The sequence below is a fragment of the Fomitopsis serialis genome (genome assembly GCF_022376445.1).
Source record: "Fomitopsis serialis strain Sig1Antser10 chromosome Unknown B0H18scaffold_118, whole genome shotgun sequence".
Taxonomy (NCBI): Eukaryota; Fungi; Basidiomycota; class Agaricomycetes; order Polyporales; family Fomitopsidaceae; genus Fomitopsis; species Fomitopsis serialis.
Genome location: NW_025955078.1, coordinates 88,807 through 110,230, shown reverse-complemented (window position 1 = coordinate 110,230; position 21,424 = coordinate 88,807). Strand labels below are relative to the sequence as shown.

The 21,424-nt window shown below is 55.8% G+C and overlaps 5 protein-coding genes across 5 annotated transcripts; 3 read left to right on the top strand and 2 right to left on the bottom strand.

Annotated features, from left to right (window-relative positions):
* Positions 1-480: 480 nt before the first annotated feature.
* Positions 481-3,460, top strand: B0H18DRAFT_958858 (uncharacterized protein; the record flags this gene model as incomplete). The annotated part of the gene is made up of 13 exons (XM_048042739.1): positions 481-500; positions 559-601; positions 740-905; positions 1,062-1,229; positions 1,270-1,457; positions 1,489-1,646; positions 1,758-1,803; positions 1,832-2,216; positions 2,457-2,521; positions 2,764-2,922; positions 3,107-3,185; positions 3,338-3,378; positions 3,413-3,460. The coding sequence occupies 13 exons, from the start codon at positions 481-483 to the stop codon at positions 3,458-3,460; spliced, it is 1,566 nt and encodes a 521-aa protein (XP_047887704.1).
* Positions 3,461-4,132: 672 nt separating this feature from the next.
* B0H18DRAFT_1038515 (uncharacterized protein) lies at positions 4,133-6,654 on the bottom strand. Its single transcript, XM_048030447.1, has 9 exons — positions 6,633-6,654; positions 6,333-6,517; positions 6,144-6,262; positions 5,920-6,079; positions 5,681-5,866; positions 5,309-5,614; positions 5,084-5,248; positions 4,909-5,028; positions 4,133-4,856 (listed from the first exon to the last, which is right to left on the bottom strand). The coding sequence occupies exons 2-9, from the start codon at positions 6,468-6,470 to the stop codon at positions 4,308-4,310; spliced, it is 1,743 nt and encodes a 580-aa protein (XP_047887703.1). The 5' UTR covers positions 6,471-6,517; positions 6,633-6,654; the 3' UTR covers positions 4,133-4,307.
* Positions 6,655-7,248: 594 nt separating this feature from the next.
* On the top strand, positions 7,249-10,506 carry B0H18DRAFT_939252 (uncharacterized protein; the record flags this gene model as incomplete). The annotated part of the gene is made up of 9 exons (XM_048041855.1): positions 7,249-7,384; positions 7,441-7,949; positions 8,008-8,209; positions 8,260-8,488; positions 8,550-8,682; positions 8,737-8,912; positions 8,979-9,075; positions 9,131-9,764; positions 9,831-10,506. 9 exons carry the CDS (start codon positions 7,249-7,251, stop codon positions 10,496-10,498), a joined length of 2,784 nt encoding a protein of 927 aa, XP_047887702.1. The 3' UTR covers positions 10,499-10,506.
* Positions 10,507-11,234: 728 nt separating this feature from the next.
* Positions 11,235-11,613, top strand: B0H18DRAFT_1038506 (uncharacterized protein). Its single transcript, XM_048030446.1, has one exon. It carries the CDS (start codon positions 11,374-11,376, stop codon positions 11,599-11,601), a length of 228 nt encoding a protein of 75 aa, XP_047887701.1. The 5' UTR covers positions 11,235-11,373; the 3' UTR covers positions 11,602-11,613.
* A 4,702-nt stretch (positions 11,614-16,315) lies between these two features.
* B0H18DRAFT_958855 (uncharacterized protein) lies at positions 16,316-19,220 on the bottom strand (the record flags this gene model as incomplete). Its single annotated transcript, XM_048042738.1, has 16 exons — positions 16,316-16,472; positions 16,523-16,561; positions 16,933-17,006; positions 17,062-17,100; positions 17,272-17,361; positions 17,399-17,472; positions 17,534-17,576; positions 17,668-17,743; positions 17,830-17,872; positions 17,935-18,001; positions 18,059-18,139; positions 18,237-18,253; positions 18,559-18,681; positions 18,718-18,724; positions 18,968-19,045; positions 19,095-19,220. 16 exons carry the CDS (start codon positions 19,218-19,220, stop codon positions 16,316-16,318), a joined length of 1,134 nt encoding a protein of 377 aa, XP_047887700.1.
* Positions 19,221-21,424: the final 2,204 nt, after the last annotated feature.

The window sequence follows — 21,424 nt, the reverse complement described above, 5'->3', positions numbered from 1 at the left end:
GCGTAACATGGCGATTTGATCGTCGAAAGCATTGACCTGTATGCTGGATGCCAGGAGTAGCAGCCGCGTCCGAGATGACGGTACACGATCCCTACTCCTTACGCCCTCTTACGCCCAGGAAATGTTCGCAGATCACATACCCGAGCGAGTGGTGCAATTTGCACATTGTGGCAACATTGTGGCGTAACGAAGTTCGGACATACGTGGCTGACGTCCATGCCAGATGTGACGCTATGTTCGCTTCCGCGGACATCGCCAGGGAAGGTGACGGCAACTTGGCCGTTGCTACTAAGCCGAAGAGCATTGCGGGTATATAGAGACAAGCGATGCGGGAATTAATGCGTGTTGGTGAGTTGTACTTCTCCCCGCGGCGAGGAGTCGTCAGAGTACTAACCATACATTGACCGCATACAGTGAACGTGTCACTCGGCACAGGGTCCACTAGCGCGGTGTCGAGCAGCCGTCGTCGTCATCGTCGGAATGCACGGCGCTGGGAGCAGGTAAGCCCGCGTTCCTGGAGGTCGTCCTCGATCTTGCTGAAGACGTGTTCCACGGCAGGTTTCTCGGCAGTCGAGGAGGAGAGGTGTTCCAGACGGTCATGGTACGTAGTAGGTTCGCGCACAATACTGTCTTGTCGTATGCTTCGCTTGTCGTGTCCTAGAGCGTCAACAAATTGGGATTGAGAGAGACTCACGCATGTTTCCCTTGCACCTGACCGGTGCTGTTCACGGTACTGCAGGTCAGGGTCGACATACACAGCGGAGTCGAATGTTGGCAGTCAAGTACGAATCATTACACATTGGGAAGGATGTATCATTCGTCGAATGAAGACATGAGAAGGAAGTGGATGGTGGACGAAGAGTGCCAGAGAGGATCGCACATGTTCTGGGCCAGCTTCGCAGACAGTAAGAGAGGAAGCCTGACGTCGAAGTCCGATCGCGCGTCACGCGAATTGCCTTCAGCCACAATCACGCTCTGTCCCGTTCATCCATTTACTCGCGCTCGATCTACCTTCCAACCCATGCTTCCAGGATCTGTACTATGCACTTCAATCAACTTAGGCTCGTTACTCTGGTTAGACAAGCCGGCTACAACCCCTACCGCGTTCTCGAAGGACAGTACTTACTCTGTAGGCCGGCGATGTTCAACGAGGACTCCAAATGGGCCGTCCAACTTCTCCTGCTCGCTGGCTCTCCATCCCGGTTCCTGCGCTGCACCGCGTGATACTAGTATGCTAAAGTGCTTACTGCTCTACGCATTTTGTGACAGCCAGGCTGTATGCGCGCAGTTGGAAGTCGGGGCTTCCGACTCGGGTCTTCACAGACACTCCCCGTGCTCTACGTCGCACGCTCTCGTTTCCTCTGAACTCGACAGATCCTGTCAAACTAGCTGCGATCGAATGGCTCGTTGACCGGGGAGCGCATAGTGCAGGGGCACTGATCGTGGTCATAAACCCGGTGAGTCTATGCACCTGTCACACCTATGAAGGCGCACGCTTCCTCTCGACACACGCCACGCATACGACCCCGAGAGGTCAGAAGGAGGACTCACGGTACCGGCCGTGTGGTCGCAATGCAGATTCCGACGCTCTCCTGGCAAGGGCGAGGGTTGTCGAGGGGAAATCAGTGTTTGTGCGTCCCGGAATGGTGCGTGTGCGTCGAATACTCGGTTGCACCGTATACATGGTGTTACACATTCTGCACGTCGATCGGGGGACCCTGAGCACTTCGTCGTCGTGCGATCTCGAGTGCGGCCAGCGGGTATCCCACCGCCTCCCGCCCCCAAGTCTGCTGTGACATCGATGTGAGTACCCGCCCCAAATACTGGGAAGGATGTACAAGTCGATATAGCTGCTGGACCGCTGGCGGATTCGCTGAGCGAGTGCCACCGTCTCACGGGCCATTACAATTACCTCGGACCCGATGGTATACTTGCCATGATGGCCGATGCCATCTGTAGGGCTCAATCTCAGGTACTTCCACGCTCGCTTCCCGCGACTGTCTCGGTTGTTTACTCGCTGCTTGCCAAAAACGAAAGAGTCGAGACGAGACTCCTCACTCCGACCGGGGTTCAAGCTGAGATTCTGTCATTCGCTGGCCGACGAGCTGCTGATGATTTCAAAAGGAAAGTCCGCGCACATCGAAGGTCCGCTTGCAATCTCGGTACCGCAGCGTGGAGCATACAGGCACGCGAAATGCGACGTACGGCACTTGCAGGTATGTCCTTTCTGTTGTAATAGCAATTCCTATCCCCGCGGGCAGATTCATTGTGCCCTGCGTGTAACGGGGACATATATCGTGCAAACACATGTCTGAATTCCGAGCTGCTCGACGCAGAGAGTCCTGCGTTGCTCAATGCGCAGTAGACATCGCGGAGCATCGCGGTGTGTCCTCGTAGCCGCATCTCGGCCGCTCATTTCTGCTTCCTGTCAACGCATCAACCGCGTCAACGGTCAGAGAGCACAGAAGATACAGACCAGGCACTTCCGATTCTCAACCTCGTGTCGATCGCGACGGGGATCGTGCGATTCACAACTGGTCCGGACTCCGATACAGTTTGAAAGAGTCGAGACGAGGTGTGAATGAGGCCGTCAGCATATTCATTCTGTCTTCGACTCACCTCGAGATTTCGTGATTCTTGGCTCGTGAGCCACTGTTGATCGCACACAGAAGGCCCATGCGCAATCCCACTACCGCTGGCCTGGTGCATGTGCAGACAGGTCACGATGCTCGACGTCTGGGGAGCTGATGCTCACTCGGACAGGCTAGGCCTGTTTCGCCGAGAATGCTATTCGCATCCGCTCTCGGGACGAAGCATGGCTTCAATCCCCGACCGGGTGTTTACGCTGTACGTTTAACGGGGTTGTCTCATACTCTCTCCGTACGGTTTCTTCACTACCGGCTCGAGCAGCGCCGCTTGATGGTGAGCGTTAGGAATTTGTCTGTTTGGCGATGCCGATCGTCGACCCCTGCTTACCTGCGAACGGTCAGAGCGGGCGGGTGCAGTCATGGAAGATGCATCACTGCTCTCGGGACCGTAGAATGTTTGACCGCCCTGGACCCTGAATGTTAGCATCGAATGTCTGCTTTCTGCGGACGAATCTCAGATTCTGCGCGCCGACCTCGTACGGTCTGTTGTTCGATCTGTGTTTCCTGCAGATCCCTCGATCGACGACGAATGGGCCGGTGCGTGAGGGGGACTCGTGAGTCAGACTCATCGGCGAAAAGCCGACTACTCTACGTTGTCGGAGGGCATCCAATGTCATGCCCGGGTCGTGGAACATCCACGAGTGAATCACTGCTATGTAGTACAAGGTCCGACTGAGCCTTTTGCCCAGGTATCTCGCTGGATCACACGCTAAGTAGGCCGGAAGGAACGGTGAGTCTCGGATCTACAAGACCGCGCTGTACAGTCCCGACGCCCAGTTCGCACATTGGGCGACGACGACGCAGCCGCGTAGCTGTGAATGCGGAAGACTCGCCCACGCACACCTACTTGCCTCGTCACCTAGCAGCTCTCCTGCGTCCGTGAATCAAGGTCTCGGACTCAGTTCCATCCTTATCCAGGTCTAACCATCGACTCGCACCATGTTTGCCGGGGGAATCCGATACCAGTCGACGCAGTCATGTCGTGCGATTGAGCCATGAAGATCCCAGTGTGCGACAGCATGCATCCCGGAGAGGATATCATGCTGCTGAGGTGTATATAAAACGGCTCGAAAGGTGAGTGCTGCGTTTGTGCAAGCACAGCAACTATGCTCACGAGAGAGAGAATCAGCGTACGACAATGATGTTCTCGTGCGTTGCCAGTACATTGATCTCGTAGCTACTTTTCACTGAGCATCGCCATGATACCTTCCTTGAACAGCCTCATCGCATTCGACGACACCGACACTCCTCAGCCCGGTCAAACGCGCGCAGACAGACTTCGAAGCGATCCTTTCATCAGAACTTCGGCGAATTTGCTGACAGGCCGTGATCCAATGTGAAACTCAAGTTTCAGATTGCCTCAGCGTATCCGACGTTAGCAACACTGGCCGGATTTCACAAGATCGTGCCAGTTGTAGGATCTGGGCCGTCACATAGTCGTCAGCAGCAGTCAGACAGTTAGCAAGTCAGACGTCACAAATCGAAAAATAGGTAGCAATCTGGATTAAAGATGCTGTAGTGTACGAACAATGCATACGTATTGGCCCGGAGCACATCGAATAGACTCTGTCCGTTGCCCACCTCATGCTATCGCTCTACCGGATCCACATCGCACCGCGGCCACCTCTGCTGCCTCATAACCGCATCGACACCCTGGAATCAGTCCTCACCATTCCAGAAGTTGTCCTCCTCATCTGCACCATCTTCATCCCAGTTGCCCTCCTCCATATCCATACCCTCAGGCTCCTGCTCGTATTCATAATAGACCTGTTCCGAGTCCTCCGTGCCAGTAAGTAGCATGCCACCCTCGCTCGACTCGGTGAGACCATCAGCTGTCTCGTCTCTTCCGGTGCCGTCTGTGCCGTATTCATCATTGTCCACTTCGTACTCACTATTCTGGCCGGTGATGTCCGACTGGAAGGATTCCGAGTTGTCGCGTGCTGCTGGAACTGTAGGCTGAAAGAGGGAGATCGCTTCGTTTTTCGGATCATGGCGCATCTTGTGGTGTGTGCCGCGTTTCTTGCCTAGGCCGGCCTCCAAGGTGTCCACTGCGCCAGCGATGATGCGATCAAACGCACCAGGTTGGGAGATGTAGTTTGCGATGTTAGTTCGCCATGTACTCTCGATCAGCGGCTTCATGCTCTCGCCAGACCAGTCCGGTGTGCCAGCATCGACACCTGTCTCCCAAGACATGAACGCGCGTTGCACCTGTAGGCGATGAATATAATTTATAGCAGTCAATGTAGACAGGAACACTCACAGCAGCAAACGTGAGCGCCAGAGCGGAGTATGGCCGGCCACAGCTTGAAGCAACAACTGAGCCCTTGATACCGTTCAAATGGGTTGCAAAAGTCTCCAGGACGAATCGAGAATGCCCGGGCTGTCAACGCATGATAATGAATAAGACACGGACTGCCGAAGTCGAGTCAACTTACCTCTCCATCGGGTGTATCGAAATACGCAACACCACCATACTTGAGTGCATCCGAAACATAGCGTTTACGGGCGACGACATTCGGCAAGCTCCGTAAAACTGGATCCACAAGTTTCTTTGCTGTGATCATGAATAGCTTCCGCCAGTGGAATAGACGCGAACGAGTCTGACAGGTACTAATCAGTCACTCTGTCCGACTTCGAAAACTGCGACACAGCTGACTTACGACTTCATATACCAAGTCTTTCGTGCTTGCGGCAACCTCGTACTCGGCATGAGGGCACAACTGGTCGATGAGGTTCTGCAGTTCGTCGCGCAAGGTGAGAGCCCCATGTTCAATGTCCCACAACTTCGTTGCAGCCCCATACTTCTCCTTAAGCGAGGGCAGTATAGTCTCGTCCCAAACATCACGCAGGAAGTCAGGGAGGTTGTCGGCAGATTTTGACTTCTCTGGCGGGATTGCAGACGGAGGGCGGCGAATGCGAGACTTTGGTTTGGCAGATGGTACGTCCTCTGATTCGATTGCAACGTACTAGATGTTGCCATTGGATGGTGAGCAATAGTGACCAGTGTCGACAGTTAGAGAAGGCTGACGCACCTGCTGTTGCGTCTTTTGCAACCTTACGACCTCATCCCTCCGTGTTTCAACATCCTTATCCGTGAGTCCTTTCTCCTGTACTGCGCTTTGACGGCTCTCATTCCCACCCTTCCGTTGACGAGACTGGGCTGTCGTGCGTCCCGGAGTCACGTTCGCATGGTTCGCATTGCCGACGCGATTATTGGCCTTGAGAGGCATCAGATGCTGGCACCCTTCAGACCACATCTCGGGTTGCTCACCTTGGTTTTGGCCGAGTTCTTCCTAGGACGAGCCTCCGATGAGGTAACGGAAGGAGCAGGGCTAGACTTCGTTGCAAGTCCTGCGATCTTCTCGCGCCAGTTGGCATCCAAACCCGCGTCTTTGGTGGTCTTGGGAGGGTTCCGCTTCGGCAGTGAAGTGCTAAGTTAACGATAGTAAGTTCTCATTCAGGCACTGACTCGAGGGCCTACTAGTAGAGACTTACGCAGACTCTTTCGCCGGAGTACGGACAGAAGACACCACATTCCGGTGGGTATCAATAGCTGCAAGAACTGATCCGGCACGCTCATTTCTCTTCTCACGTTGCGTTTTCCTTGCCGGTTCCTATAAGTGCGCATGACACGTTCGAGATAGGTAAGTTCAGAACAAGAACTCCGGAAAGCATGCGACTCACATCTATCATCACAGCATCACAATCATCATCGATATCTCCGCCACCACCGCCGTCCTCTGCATTTCCACCATCGACCTCTTCCTCCCTTGCAGCCATCTCAGCTTCGTCGTCTTCGTCCTCCTGTGCACGACGGTCCATGAGTCCTGCAATTTTCTTCCTGCCAGTCTCCTCTTTTGATGCTCGTGTGCGGATGAGTGCTTCACGTTCTTCATCCTGTGCCCGTTTTACAGTGCGTTTCTTCTCTGCACCCTCTGCGACCTCTTCCCTTGTTCGCTTACGGAGGCCTGCATAGACACCAGGACGATGATTCTTCCCCGGACGATCAGGGCGTGAAGGAGACTCGGGAAGGCTATCAGCAAGTGTCGACAACCCAGGGTCTCCGGCTTCTTCGGGCTGACCCGTGGTATGGGCCGACTGACATGTCCTGGATTAAAGACTGACAACTCATTATCGAATTTAGGACTCACAGCGTCGACAATCTGGGTAGTGGACAACAGGTCTGACGTGAGTAGAGCTTCATCTGCATTGCCCCCAAGCTGACTGATACCCGTGCTGGCAGTACGTCTCGTGTTTGTTCCACGCCCACGTCCGCGCCCAGGTCCACGCCCGCGTCCTGATCCACGCCCACGTCCTGACCCGCGACCGCGTCCACGTTCAGACATTTAGAGATGAAGCGCAGGATGGTACGGCGACAGCAATACAAAGAAGTGCAGGTAGAACTTGCAGTAGGACAGACACGTCGGCGGAAGTCAGGCAGACGTGGTCGCGTTGCTGTCCCGTCTATTCCCAGCCTCGGCTAGTGTAATTACAGAGGGTTTGAAGTGATCCCTACGCTTCAGTCCACATTTGAAACTGATTTGAACTCCGAGACCGCCCAGTGCGCTGATGCTACGTTGCTCCTCTCGTCTCATCTCCCATGGCGTTCTCTTGTGCTGTTTGCTCGAATCGTACATTTCCCACTCACCGCTCATTTCGTAGTCATGTCCGCGAGCACAAGCACCCCAAGGCATCACCTCAGAAGTCCAGGTTGTATTACCACCCGCGGATCAATGGTATGCACATTACTACGCTTCAACTCGATATACACTGAGTCAGTTGGATGTTCCAGGTCGTCCTTGCAACAGATCCGGCATCTTCTTACCAAATGGATCCCCTCCACCACCTCGTGAGCCCCTTGACGGCTTTGCACCATTCGAAGATCGCCCGTCATTCGAGTTCGCTGAGTTGGTCTACGAGAAGATGCTCTGCTCGAGAGACGACGTCAACCAACTTCTTCGTATCTGGGCGGCGAAGAATGTCATTGATAACACGGGCACAGATCCTGTCTTCGCTGCTCACAAAGATATGCTCAAAACCATCGACTCAATACCGTGGGGTGATGCACCATGGTATTCCTTCAAGTTGCGCTGGAACGGTCCCATTACCCCCGACTCACCAGCTTGGAAGCGAGCCGAGTATGTCGTTCACGCCCAGAATCCTCTACAGATCTTCGAGAACATGCTTGACACAAGCGAGTACAAGCATAAGTTCCATCCTGCTGCATATCAGGAGTTTGTTACTCCAGGCGGGCGACGGTACTCCGAGTTCATGTCTGGACATTGGCCTTGGAAGGAATCGGTCAGTAGCCTTACAGGTTTGTTCTCTGTCATTGGCCATCACTCACACGAGTTTGTAGAGCAAGATAGCTTCAGATCCATCGACTCATGGATCCATGCTAGCAACTATAATTGCTGGGGCGGACAAGACTACCGTGTCCGTCGCAACCGGAAACCAGGAGTTTCATCCGGTCTATGCTTCGCTAGGTGTCTTCCACAATGACGTGCGCCGTGGACACCAGAATGCCGTCTTGCCTGTAGCATTCCTTGCTATCCCGAAAGGTGTGTGACGAATTTTCTTTACTTCGTCACAGTGCTAAATGCCACTCAAGGCTCACATGAGGACGAAAACGATCCCGACTTCCGTGTTTTCAAGAAGCAAATTTACCATGCCGCACTCGCCCGCGTCTTCGACCCAGTGAAGCCATACATGACTGAGCCTCGCATCACGCGCTGCCCTGATGGGCACTATCGCAAAGTGATCTACTCACTCGGGCCATTCATCGCTGATTATCCCGAGCAAGTCTACTTGTCCGGAGTTGTCCAAGGACATTGTCCCAAGTAAGTCAGGACGGAATTGACCTCGAGGCTGGAGGAGCATAAAGCTCACAGATTTCCATAGATGTTTCGCCTCGACAGACTCGCTTGAACCGGGGGAGCCAAGGTTCCGTGATTTGACGCAGTGCATCAAGGACACATACGCACATGACCCGGAAGTACTCTGGGATGCATTTGGGATTGCTCCCGGTGTGAAGGTAATATTCCTTTTGTCGATTCAGATAGCGAGATTGATGACAGCTGTTGTACAGCCTTTCACGGATCACTTTCCGCGCGCAGACATCCACGAAGCCCTATCACCCGATCTGCTCCATCAAGTGATCAAGGGTACGTTCAAGGACCACCTAGTCGAGTGGGTTCTTGAATACATCAAGACACATCACTCGACGCATGAGGCGAATGCCCTTATTGACGACCTCGACCGCCGGTGAGCCATGTCATTATCCTAGGATCTGACAACTAGCTGCTGATGCAACTGATCCTGAATCCTCAGACTTCGCTCTGTCCCCGCTTTCCCTGGCCTCCGCCGTTTCAAGGAAGGTCGTAATTTCAAACAGTGGACTGGTGACGACTCCAAGGCGTTGATGAAGGTGAGAAGTACCCTTCAACAGATTCATTGCTATCATTGACCCATTCCTGTGACAGATCTTCATCCCTGCGATTACCGGAATTGTCCCCGACCGTGTTGTACAATGTGTACGCACGTTCCTAGACTTCTGCTACATCGCCCGCCGATCCTCTCACGACTCCCGTTCTCTCCAAGAGATGGAAGATACTCTGCGGCGCTTCCATGAGCTCCGCAGCGTTTTTCGTGACGAGGATGTACGCAATAGCTTCGCACTTCCTCGACAGCACGCGTTGGCCCATTTTGTACGTGGCATTCGCCTCTTTGGATCACCAAATGGACTGTGCACGTCAATCACTGAGTCGAAGCACATCCGTGCTGTCAAGCGGCCGTGGCGCGCCACCAACAAGAACAATCCATTGATCCAGATTCTCGAGGTCAACTCACGGCTGAACAAGCTTGCTGCCGCGCGGTCGGAATTCGGCAGCCATGGTATGCTTCAGGATGATGTTCTGACTGCTGCTCGACGGGATGCACAGCCAGAGCTATTGTTCGATGAAAACGCCCACAATATCGACGATGGTGGTAACGTCGACGAGGGATACAATGGCCAGGATCTCGCCGCCGACGCAATGGAGAATCAGCACTTTGCTGATGTTGATGGCGTTGATGGCGATCCGGAGCCTGTCTCAATTGTTCTAGCCAAGAGACCAGGTATGTTACTATTCACAGAGTCGGAAGTGGTGTGCGTGCACAATGAACTGATCACGGTGCATACAGCCTGTTCGCGTTCAGTCGCACGACTTGACCTCCCTCCGCGCATCAAGGCACTGCTTCCCGAGCTCATCCGCCGCCTTCTGCATGACCAGCTAACACCAGACGCCTCGGATGATTCAGACCCTGACGACGTGGATATCGATGACTGTCCCCAATTCTATGGCAATGTTGCTATTTATCACAGCGCGCGCGCGTTCTTCTACGCTCCGAGCGAACTCTGCGGTCTAGGCGGCATGCACAGCGAAATGATTCGCAGCCACCCACACTGGTACAGCGAATACGAGCGGCGAGATACTGTGCTCATCCAAGATGGTCCAGAGGACGGCGTCATGGGAGGCATGTTGGTTGGCCGAGTGCTCGCCTTCCTTTCTTTTACCCACAACGAAATCACTTACCCATGCGCACTGGTGGAGTGGTTTTTCCCTGTTGGCGACGAACCTGATAGTGTTACAGGCATGTGGGTGGTGAAGCCCAGACTAATTCGAGGCGAGCGTGATGTAGGTCTTGTTCATACCGACTGTATTGTCCGAGCATGTCATCTCGCACCTCTCTACGGTCGGGCTCCTTTACCTACGGACTTTGATTTTTCGTATTCTCATGTAGCTTTTGGCTCGTTCTACTACAACAAATACGTAGACTACCACGCGCACGAATGTTACCCATTAGCATAAAATGAACCAATTGGATCCTGAATGCGAAGATCTATCTAATACGCTGACATGCGTGACACGCTGACGATTTCTAACGATCCGGTGCTAGCATGGGTCAGCGCGTCAGCAGTCGCTAGCATCGGTTAGCAAAATGTGCGTTCTACTGATGTTGTAACTGTTCGGGATCTTGAACGGCGACGGACTACTATCGTACTACACAATACTTGAGTTACGGTGAGTCGAGACAATCGTGTGCAATTCAAAACTTAGAGCCAAGCGGCCGGCGAGGCTGTCATCCTCATGTAGCGGTGTCATTGTCCCCCAGTACGGTGTGTTACATCGTTCTGCCTTGCACAACCTGATCTGCCGTTTGCTCGACTTCCATTCAGGACAGGACGGAGAACACGCAGGGACAACCCATACCTGTCTGAATAGACCACGAGCCGTCACCGATGCTCTCCGAGTCGCCTTTTGCCCGTACATGTGCCTCAGTATCTCAAGTCTATCATCCTCGACGGCTCTATCACCATGCTACATCACCAGCTCACGCTCTGCGTCGGACCGATCTGCTCATTGAACGCATTGAAGGCGATCGGGTGTACAAGTAAACGAGCAACGGTCGACGGTCGACGGATGTCGGACTGGCGTCCCTCTCACGTCGATTTCTCGTCTCCATAAGCCAGGCTTCTGGATCCCATCCTGTGAGTTGCCCATCTCGCCGCCTCAACCTGACACAAGTTGCGATCAGTGAGCTGAGTACCAGTACCTTGCGCCCCTGGCAAGAGACTTCACGTCGCACCCCTCATGTCCTTGCGAGACAGGTCTGTCTCTGTAGACGTCAAGCGAGCTTTCAAGCTTCACTGGCGGCGCAAGGCACTGTGACCAGTTGAGCAGGCATGTCGTGCATCACTCGGTCAGGATGCGTCTGGACCATGATCACACCGTGCAGGTGCGTCGTTCCTTTCCTTCAGTCGACCTCAGAGTGCATGGCCTCTCGTCTGGGCCCGCTGACACTCGAATGTCTGCAGACGTGGGACTCGCAGCACGAGCCCAATGGCTTGACAAGAAGCGTACAGGCTATGCGGGAGGGAGATGGATGGATCGTGGCAGTATCGAAGGTATGACCATTGCGGGATTCGCTGTGCAGTGTACATACTACTTCTCTGGTTCTCGTCATGTTTCATTTCGCGGTCTGGACTCGAGATCTCTCAGGCAGAGGCTGCGACGGTTCTGACCATCGCTTGCAGTCCACGTCCGCCATGTAGAATAGCTCAAATATATCTATTCCTCGAGACTACATACACGGTCACCGTACCTACTTCGAGCAGCACGCACGACACGCCGGTCGTCCGTCACGGCAACCGTCGTCTGCGCAGCGGGGATCGCACCGGTGGACAGATCGTGCAGGCAGACACTGTGCCGGCGTCGACGTACGTCCGTCGCCGCGCGACGCGTTCCCACCACCGTAGTTTCGCATTTGCACAGCGCCGTTCTCTGCGTCTGCGCTTGGCATCCTCCTACACCATAACTCCTGCCTGGCATCCTCCCGAGCCATCCCACTACACCCTCCAGTTCACTAAGCGACAGAACATCAGCGCCAGAAGCACCGCGACGGCACTCACCTCGTACATCCCCCATGGCGCGGGGGACGGTCTCGTTGACGAGCGGGCTGAGGGCGATTCGCCGACGGACGTGTCTCGCTCGAGGAGGGAAGAGGCCGGTCGGCGAGACGTACCGCCAGTGATCGGCCGCATGAACGACTCGGAAGCGAAGACTTGCTTCGCGGACTGGACGCGACGAGCAACTGCCGTGCGACATGGAGAAAGATTGCCCGCACCTCTCGTACGACGCGGCAGCCCGTCCCATTCGCATCGCCCTGCCCAACACTGCGTCGGTCGTCCACCTGAGAGATGCAGGACATGTCCTTGCGCCGTCAGCTTGCGGGCTGCGTGGTAGACGAATCCGAGTCAACTCACCGCGAAGTCACGCCCGGCTCCTGCCCATCCCGCAAAGCACCCTCCGGGATCCGTCCGTCAACGAGGAACGTTCACGGACCCTGCCCGATCAACGCGCACGTACCGCACGCCCGGGCCATCGAGCATGGGCCCGAACGTCTGCGTCTGTGACACGGACGAGGCTGCCGTCCATGCCAAGTGGCACCGTGCTCGCTTCCGCGGACGTCGCGCAGGATGCGCCCCAGAAGAGCCACGGCGACTTGGCCGCTGTCATCGCGCTGACGAGCTCTCGAGCGAGGTATAAAAGCGAGGGCTGCGGGCAAGAAAAAGCATCGGTGAGTTGCTTTTCCCACCGAGTTGAAGGGCGAGTACTGACTTCGTGCTCGTTGCTGATAAGACGCGCTCGCCGAGTGAGCGCGCCTTGGCGACGGGCTGCGTGTGCGGGTCGTTATGCACGGTGTCGAGGTTGTCGGTATCGGCGCGGACGGGCAGAGGTAAGCTCTCTTGAGGTCCAGGCGGTCGATGAGTTCGCTGACGACGGGTGACTGTAGAGCGTCCATGCGGGAGCCGTTCGTCCGACACGTGGGTCAGGAGGACTTGCGGCTGACGAGCTTAGTCGATGCCTGCGAGTCATGGCGAGCGGGAAGAGACGGTGCGTCGCACGAGCAATCGACACGCGCGAACTCGTCCGTATGCTATGTAGGTCTAGTGTAGTGAGTGCAAGGAGCTTGTAGTTGGGGAGACGGGTTGTGGGTGTACGTACGTAGGAGCGCACGGGGCGACTCGCGATGTATTTGGGCGTGGCACCTGCACGTCGCGAGGAAAAGCGCACCGTTGCGCACCGCTGTCCACCGCTGCGAGATGCCTGCGCGCGGGCAGGAGACCGCAGGCGGTCGTCGTACAGAGTGCTGTTTACGCGGGTCGTGTGCCGTCTTCCGTACGCGTGTGAGCGAGGACACGTTGACGGGAGTTGCATACGCGTCGGCCGGTGCTATTCGCGCGAGATCGGAAGAGTGAGATGTCGGTCGTCGTCAGTTGTTACCGAGACTTGACGGTGAGCGTACCGTGGTTGGACGCATGATGACGGGTAATGGCGGTGACGCACGCAGTCGAAGGATGCGCGCAGCGCACTTTACGTCGCGCAGAGAGACATCAGGGGGTGACGGGTGATAGACACAATGTGGAGGGCGACCGCGGGCGCTTGTTGGAGAGCGCCGCAGAGAACGGCGTGTAGCGAGCCGTCCGGTGCATAAACTCGCCGCCGAAAGTTGAGAGGAGGGTGGTACGATGCTTGAGCATCGCCTGGGCATGCACAGGTTGGAGATTTGGGGTGGGTTCGGGGCGGGGGAAGGCGGAAGCAAGTCAGAGATGAAAGCTAGTAAGACGGGTTTTCTGAGTGAATGCACAAAGAAGACGGACCTGCGTAGGCTCGAAGAAGCGTGAAGGGGCGGTGCCGGGGGTGTCTATGAACTCGCCTCGGTCGCGGGCATGAGCGTAGCGCAGGCGGAGGTCAGCACGAGAACAGCGCGAGAAGGGCAGTAGTGCACAGAGAGGACGAGGAGCGACGGTGCCGGAAAGGGAGCCAAGTCGGCGACAACGCAAAAGACGCACCAGGCGTTGCCCATGGTTCAGCTGTAGTTCATCAGTAGATGCTCGCAGACGTGTACACTGACAATACTCCCAGGTACCACCACTCGCCACGCATCCGAATGAGGACAAGCGCGGCGAGGCCGGGGCCAGTGCATCAGAGAGCAAAATGGTAGATTGTCTGTCAGGGCAGCATACACGGAGGACGGGTAGATGAGACAACAGAGCAGTCAGGTATAAATATCGTGAACGTGAAGGCATCCGCAGTTCGTTGCTGAATCAGTGGTCGCGCGACTTCCTGCAGAGCAGCGGATAGTCAGTACATGCGTGTGCAGCGGCGACGCGGAGGACACACGCACCTGTACTCGCCTTCGGCAGCAACGCTGAGCTCCTCGAGCTCACCCTGGACGGTTGAGAGCGCCTCGGCGGCGGTTGCGTAGTAGATGAGCTGTGCCTTGGCGAGCTCGTGGAGGTCCTTCAGTGGTTCAGGCTGGTCACGAGGGTCAGCGGCGCATAAAATGTAGGAGGAGGTAAGCGCAACGTACGTTGTCGAGGACCGCCTTCATCAGCGTGATAGCGACTTCGGTCTTCTGGACAAGGTCATCCTCCGCGTTCTCGACTTCGAGCCGAGCAGCCTCTTGTCTCGACGGCCCCGTAGTCTTCAACCTAGCGGACACACGTCAATTAACGTCAATTTCGCGCTCGCCCGCGCGCCTGAGAGCACCGGGCACTTACACCTGCTTCGCGGCGTCAAGCTCGAGCCGGCTGCCGCGGACGGCCTGGCGGGCCTTCATCGCGACCGCGATACTCGTGGAGAGCGTCGTCTGCCAGGGCTGCAGGAACTGCGCGCGGATCGACTCGTCTTGCTGCACGCGCGCATCCGCGATCTTCTCCCATGCGCCGGCGTACGCGCCGAGCGCGGTGTGGAGCTTCTCCTCGCCGGCCGCGGGGCTCACCTGGAGCGTCTGCGCGGCGGTCGTGGCGGCGCGGCCGATGGCGTGCGGGAGGGTCTTGTGCTGTGCGGCGGGGGGCGTGACGGGGGCGGGGGCGGCGACGGGCACGCCCTTGAGGTTGTGGGCGGCGAAGTTGGTGAGCCCCTGGCCGATGGACGTCCCGAGCTCGGTGATGCTCTCCTGGATCTGGGTGGGGTAGTCGTACGTCTCGTTCTCGTAGACCTTCGTTACTCTGTGTGGCAGGTCATGTGTTGGTGGAAGGAGCGCGGCGCGCGGAACGGACATACTTCAGCAGCGCGTAGTGGATTTGGCGGAGGTTGTCGACCCGCGCCTCGAGGTCTTTGTACTCTGTGGGTGCAAGGTGGAATCAGCGATCGGTGTGCGCGAACTGGCGAGATGCTGGTGACCTTGCGGGAGCTCGGTGATGTCGTCCGCAGCGACCTGGCCCATGCGCTCCTTGGTCGCCTGGACGGTGGTGTTGAAGCCCTTTGCGAACTTGTTGGCGGACTGGCCGATGTTGAGGCCGGAGAGTCCAGCCTGGAGCGTCGTCCATTGGTCCATGGCGACAAGGGCGAGTGTGGAGGACGGGGAGAGAGCAGGAGAGAGAAACGGAATGGACAGGCCGCCATCAATGCGGCGTCATGCATGCTCAGTGCGGTCGGACACGGGGGAGTGAGCTGGTGGTCGGACGGATGCACATCGTCGTCATCGGGGGCGCTGACGTCGGTCGCTCGTGGGAAAAGCGCGTGGGAGTGCGGCGTGGGCAGCGGGCGGGGATCGTCGCACGGCGGGCGTGGGTGTTTTACGTGCGGGGCCTGCGATTGGCTGGAGGGCAAAAAGACGACGGTTTTCCCAAGTCCAAAACGTCGATTTTTCGGCCATAGCTTCCCCTCCCCGCAGGGAGCTCGCGTGTTATCCGGTCTCACAACTTTTTCACGCCACGCGCAAACGGGTCCCGGTATGTACATGCTCGTCAACAAAAAAAAGAAGCCCCCTCTCTCCGCCTCGCGCGCTGCAACGCGTAGCCCTCCCCCTATGTGTCCCTCGTCGCCCGCGTGTACATACATACAGTCAAACCCCGAAGTAGTCGCGACGCACGGACCCGGTCTGCTCGATTTGTCAGCAAACGCCGCATGCCAATGCGCGATGAGGGACTCACCAACTCAGCGACTGCGAGGCACATCGCACGTACCAGTCGGCGGCCTGTGACTCTACGCAGTCTGATGGCCGTTGCGAGCGATGGGCCTTCGCCGACGTGTCTTGGCTCGGGCTTACCATTCGAAGTAAGTCGCCTGACGCTGATCTATACACACATCGCCGTTCACGACGAGTTCAATGTCCATTCACTTGACGCAAAAATGCACGGCAGGCAACTCACCAGACAACGCAAACTCGTCCGCCTGCGGGACGCGAACAGTAAACGGTAGACGGATGCCCGCTGTCGCGTCTTGAGTGCTACACCCGACCTGACGCGGGACACTGCCGTCGCGCAAAGTCGTCCTAGGATACTCGCCAAGTCAGTGTCGGCCAACCAGGAGAAAAAGACTGACTGCTCACCGCTCACGATCGCCCGCTTGTCGGACGGCGATCTGTACATACATCAACGTTCACGACGAGCCGACAACTCGGTGGACATTCGCAGCGACGGAGGGCAGCGCTCGTGCGCCGTGTGGCCCGATCCTGCACGCGCATGTCAGCGGCGACACGACACGTCCGAGTCGGGTTAGTGATGTAGTGTCGGTGTGTGATGGGCAACATACCTCGCGCACAGCCCGTGATGTCGCTCGTCGGACGTCAATATGTACATACATCGCCGTTCCGGGCACCACAAAGTCAGCATCGAGGGTTAATCGACGATGCACCCCGTACATGCCCCGAGACGTTGATCGCCGGACGTCGATGCATACATACTTTGCTGTTCCGGCCTTCACGAGGCGCAGTGGTGAGTACCTATACCTACTGTTCATTGCCCTTGAGCTCAATGTCCTTGAAGGTACGAAGGACTTGTTGCTCACGAACTCGGTAGACACCGACCTGTTGTGAAGGTCACGTCAACGACACGGACACCAATGTCGGAACGACAACGCACCTCGCACCTGGCCTCAGACGTCGCTCGCCGGACGTCGATCTGTATATACATCGACGTTCACGGCGAGTCTGACACACTCAACCCACCCAAAGAGCCTACGGAAACGCTCGTGGCTCGCGCGCTGCGTGAGCGCGGACACGGACACGACATCCAGCCTGTCATACACATCACATCAGCCATAGTATGGACGAGGCACAAGTGTAGACGCACCAAGACATCGCTCGCCGGACGTCGATCCATATATATATTGTAGTTCCGAGCACCGCAAGACCTTGGTCGATGTCGCACCTTGTCCTTGGCCTGAGATGTCAATCGCCGAAAGTCAATACACATATACATCGCAGCGACCGGAGCCTGGATCGGTTGACGTGGACAGAAGCCTGGACTGGAACAGAAGAGCCCTCGCGCGTTCTATACTGGACAGCATACTACGTCAGCGCATTGCCGTAGATCATTGAGATTCACTACGGACCTTCCGCATGGTGGGCGTGGTACATCGCTCGGCGGACGGCGTTCTGTATATACATTGCCATCCCGCGGAATGACAGACCGGGTAAGACAGTATCTGACTGGGAATGTGTTCGCCGGACGTCGTACCATACATACGTCCAGCTCCAAGTCGACTTGGATTCCCGACGCGTGTGAGGCCAGCGCAGCGTGAGGCACGACCAACCCGGTGTGTCTACGAGACAATGAGCGCCTGATCTAGTGGACCACTGCTATATCGGGAAGGTACTCACAGTCAGCGCATTTCGTGCCCGCACTTACGCACTGCGATTGCTCCCGACGTAACCGTTCACTCGGCAACTGTCTGGAATAACGAGAACAGTGAGTACAAGTACAACCACGATAACAAGGGAGGGATATACTGACCATATGTATGATTGAGTTGTTGGATGAAGCTTGCGCCGGGGCCGCCACTGGAGATTATCAGGATGATCTGAGAGTGTCCGTGGTGAGTGAACGCCGGGTGAAGACAGTTGATGCATACACGTACTGGGTGATCGACACATGCGAGTGAGAGGAGAAGCATAGTGGGGGCCGGGAGTGGTACGTCCGCTCTCCTACTGGCCTTTAACTGATAACTTGAAGTTCAGTCAGCCTTGCTCGGCTCCTACATACTTGATGCCCAAATCACGTGTGGAATGTCAGTAATGTGCACAAAATCCACTCACCGTGATGCTCGCCTTAACTGTGCCACAATTGCATATCAGTGCCACTGACTCGGAGCATCTCCTCGGATGCGAAATTCTGTCCTATCAGCTAATCATTCCTCGGCCGGCGGGCTTCCTCTGAAATGAAATGTCATTCCTCTCGTGTGCTCACAGTCAGTACTGAACTCTCGTCAGGCTCACTGTATGAATTCCAACTGAGAATATTCAGGGAATAGTCTCAATCTGTGACTCAGAGGCTGAAATGGTTTGAGGATACTGATCACTTTGAGTTCATAGTATGTACTGTCATCGATCTCGTGCTGACATCCTCTCAGTTGCCTACCTACCGAGCCGAATTCGCCACCCTTGTTGTCGGTGAATGGTGCTTGCCCGATATAGCTGACCTTCCATAACAGTCTCAGAATTTGATGGGCAGGTACTCGTGCCACAGTAAGCCCATCGAGTTCTTGTCAGTCACAGATTGAATGAATAGATTACTCACTGTTACTCTGTCACAGATCACGGTTGAGCCGATCAACTCAGTTCGTGGAAGCAGGACATAGGACGGTAGCCACCCCAATACGGCAATCCCCTCCGTACACAATTTTACTTGATCTTCTTGTCGGCCTTGCCAGATTTAGATCTGTTCTCCTTGTCTCGATGTTCACGCTCAAATGCAGAGGGATACGAGTACATATGCCCCCTGTGTTGAATGCTGTTGTTCATAGATCTTGAGCATGGCTCAGGTACACCATCTTGATGTGGGCGGAGACGATTTGGTGCACTCGAGCCTTGATGTTAGCCTCGTATGCACGTCGAGGGTAGTAGAGCTGAGATGTATTCATTCTTTGCAACACTATGTGCTTGATCTCCACCTACAGTAGTACACAAGGTGTACCAGTTGTTCACCGAAGTGCCACTGGTCATTTGCACAAGCATGATCATTGAATTGGTGGTCAGCTTCGCAGAGTTCTCGGCCCTGCTGTCGCATTCCCGACGAGACATCACTCGTCTTGCTCATTGCCGCCTCATCGAATTGATGACAATCCCGAGCAATCACTGAGAAATTCTGGACAATTGGTCCGGAATTGATGGCTATTTTAGCCAGACGCGTGCTGAAATCACGTCGACAGCGGGTTGGATCGACATCACAAAACATAGGCTGCTCGGAAGGAGCACATCTGGAAGCAGGTGCACCCAAATTGGAGGCTCCGCATAGGCCGGAAGCGAGTAAGCCGCAGTATTGTATTCCTGAAGACATGGAGGGGACAGTATTCCCAATTGGGGTGCTTCACTGATCCGTGTGCGTGCGTAACATGGCGATTTGATCGTCGAAAGCATTGACCTGTATGCTGGATGCCAGGAGTAGCAGCCGCGTCCGAGATGACGGTACACGATCCCTACTCCTTACGCCCTCTTACGCCCAGGAAATGTTCGCAGATCACATACCCGAGCGAGTGGTGCAATTTGCACATTGTGGCAACATTGTGGCGTAACGAAGTTCGGACATACGTGGCTGACGTCCATGCCAGATGTGACGCTATGTTCGCTTCCGCGGACATCGCCAGGGAAGGTGACGGCAACTTGGCCGTTGCTACTAAGCCGAAGAGCATTGCGGGTATATAGAGACAAGCGATGCGGGAATTAATGCGTGTTGGTGAGTTGTACTTCTCCCCGCGGCGAGGAGTCGTCAGAGTACTAACCATACATTGACCGCATACAGTGAACGTGTCACTCGGCACAGGGTCCACTAGCGCGGTGTCGAGCAGCCGTCGTCGTCATCGTCGGAATGCACGGCGCTGGGAGCAGGTAAGCCCGCGTTCCTGGAGGTCGTCCTCGATCTTGCTGAAGACGTGTTCCACGGCAGGTTTCTCGGCAGTCGAGGAGGAGAGGTGTTCCAGACGGTCATGGTACGTAGTAGGTTCGCGCACAATACTGTCTTGTCGTATGCTTCGCTTGTCGTGTCCTAGAGCGTCAACAAATTGGGATTGAGAGAGACTCACGCATGTTTCCCTTGCACCTGACCGGTGCTGTTCACGGTACTGCAGGTCAGGGTCGACATACACAGCGGAGTCGAATGTTGGCAGTCAAGTACGAATCATTACACATTGGGAAGGATGTATCATTCGTCGAATGAAGACATGAGAAGGAAGTGGATGGTGGACGAAGAGTGCCAGAGAGGATCGCACATGTTCTGGGCCAGCTTCGCAGACAGTAAGAGAGGAAGCCTGACGTCGAAGTCCGATCGCGCGTCACGCGAATTGCCTTCAGCCACAATCACGCTCTGTCCCGTTCATCCATTTACTCGCGCTCGATCTACCTTCCAACCCATGCTTCCAGGATCTGTACTATGCACTTCAATCAACTTAGGCTCGTTACTCTGGTTAGACAAGCCGGCTACAACCCCTACCGCGTTCTCGAAGGACAGTACTTACTCTGTAGGCCGGCGATGTTCAACGAGGACTCCAAATGGGCCGTCCAACTTCTCCTGCTCGCTGGCTCTCCATCCCGGTTCCTGCGCTGCACCGCGTGATACTAGTATGCTAAAGTGCTTACTGCTCTACGCATTTTGTGACAGCCAGGCTGTATGCGCGCAGTTGGAAGTCGGGGCTTCCGACTCGGGTCTTCACAGACACTCCCCGTGCTCTACGTCGCACGCTCTCGTTTCCTCTGAACTCGACAGATCCTGTCAAACTAGCTGCGATCGAATGGCTCGTTGACCGGGGAGCGCATAGTGCAGGGGCACTGATCGTGGTCATAAACCCGGTGAGTCTATGCACCTGTCACACCTATGAAGGCGCACGCTTCCTCTCGACACACGCCACGCATACGACCCCGAGAGGTCAGAAGGAGGACTCACGGTACCGGCCGTGTGGTCGCAATGCAGATTCCGACGCTCTCCTGGCAAGGGCGAGGGTTGTCGAGGGGAAATCAGTGTTTGTGCGTCCCGGAATGGTGCGTGTGCGTCGAATACTCGGTTGCACCGTATACATGGTGTTACACATTCTGCACGTCGATCGGGGGACCCTGAGCACTTCGTCGTCGTGCGATCTCGAGTGCGGCCAGCGGGTATCCCACCGCCTCCCGCCCCCAAGTCTGCTGTGACATCGATGTGAGTACCCGCCCCAAATACTGGGAAGGATGTACAAGTCGATATAGCTGCTGGACCGCTGGCGGATTCGCTGAGCGAGTGCCACCGTCTCACGGGC

Bases quoted from the DNA above. Each gene is read 5' to 3' on its own strand.
- B0H18DRAFT_1038506 (XM_048030446.1), top strand. From the start codon at position 11,374: ATGTCGTGCATCACTCGGTCAGGATGCGTCTGGACCATGATCACACCG.
- B0H18DRAFT_1038515 (XM_048030447.1), bottom strand. From the start codon at position 6,470: ATGGACCGTCGTGCACAGGAGGACGAAGACGACGAAGCTGAGATGGCT. The intron at 6,080-6,143 runs GTAAGTCTCTAC...TCGTTAACTTAG, and splicing joins ACTCCGGCGAAAGAGTCTGC to CACTTCACTGCCGAAGCGGA. The intron at 5,029-5,083 runs GTAAGTTGACTC...ATGCGTTGACAG, and splicing joins TCGATACACCCGATGGAGAG to CCCGGGCATTCTCGATTCGT.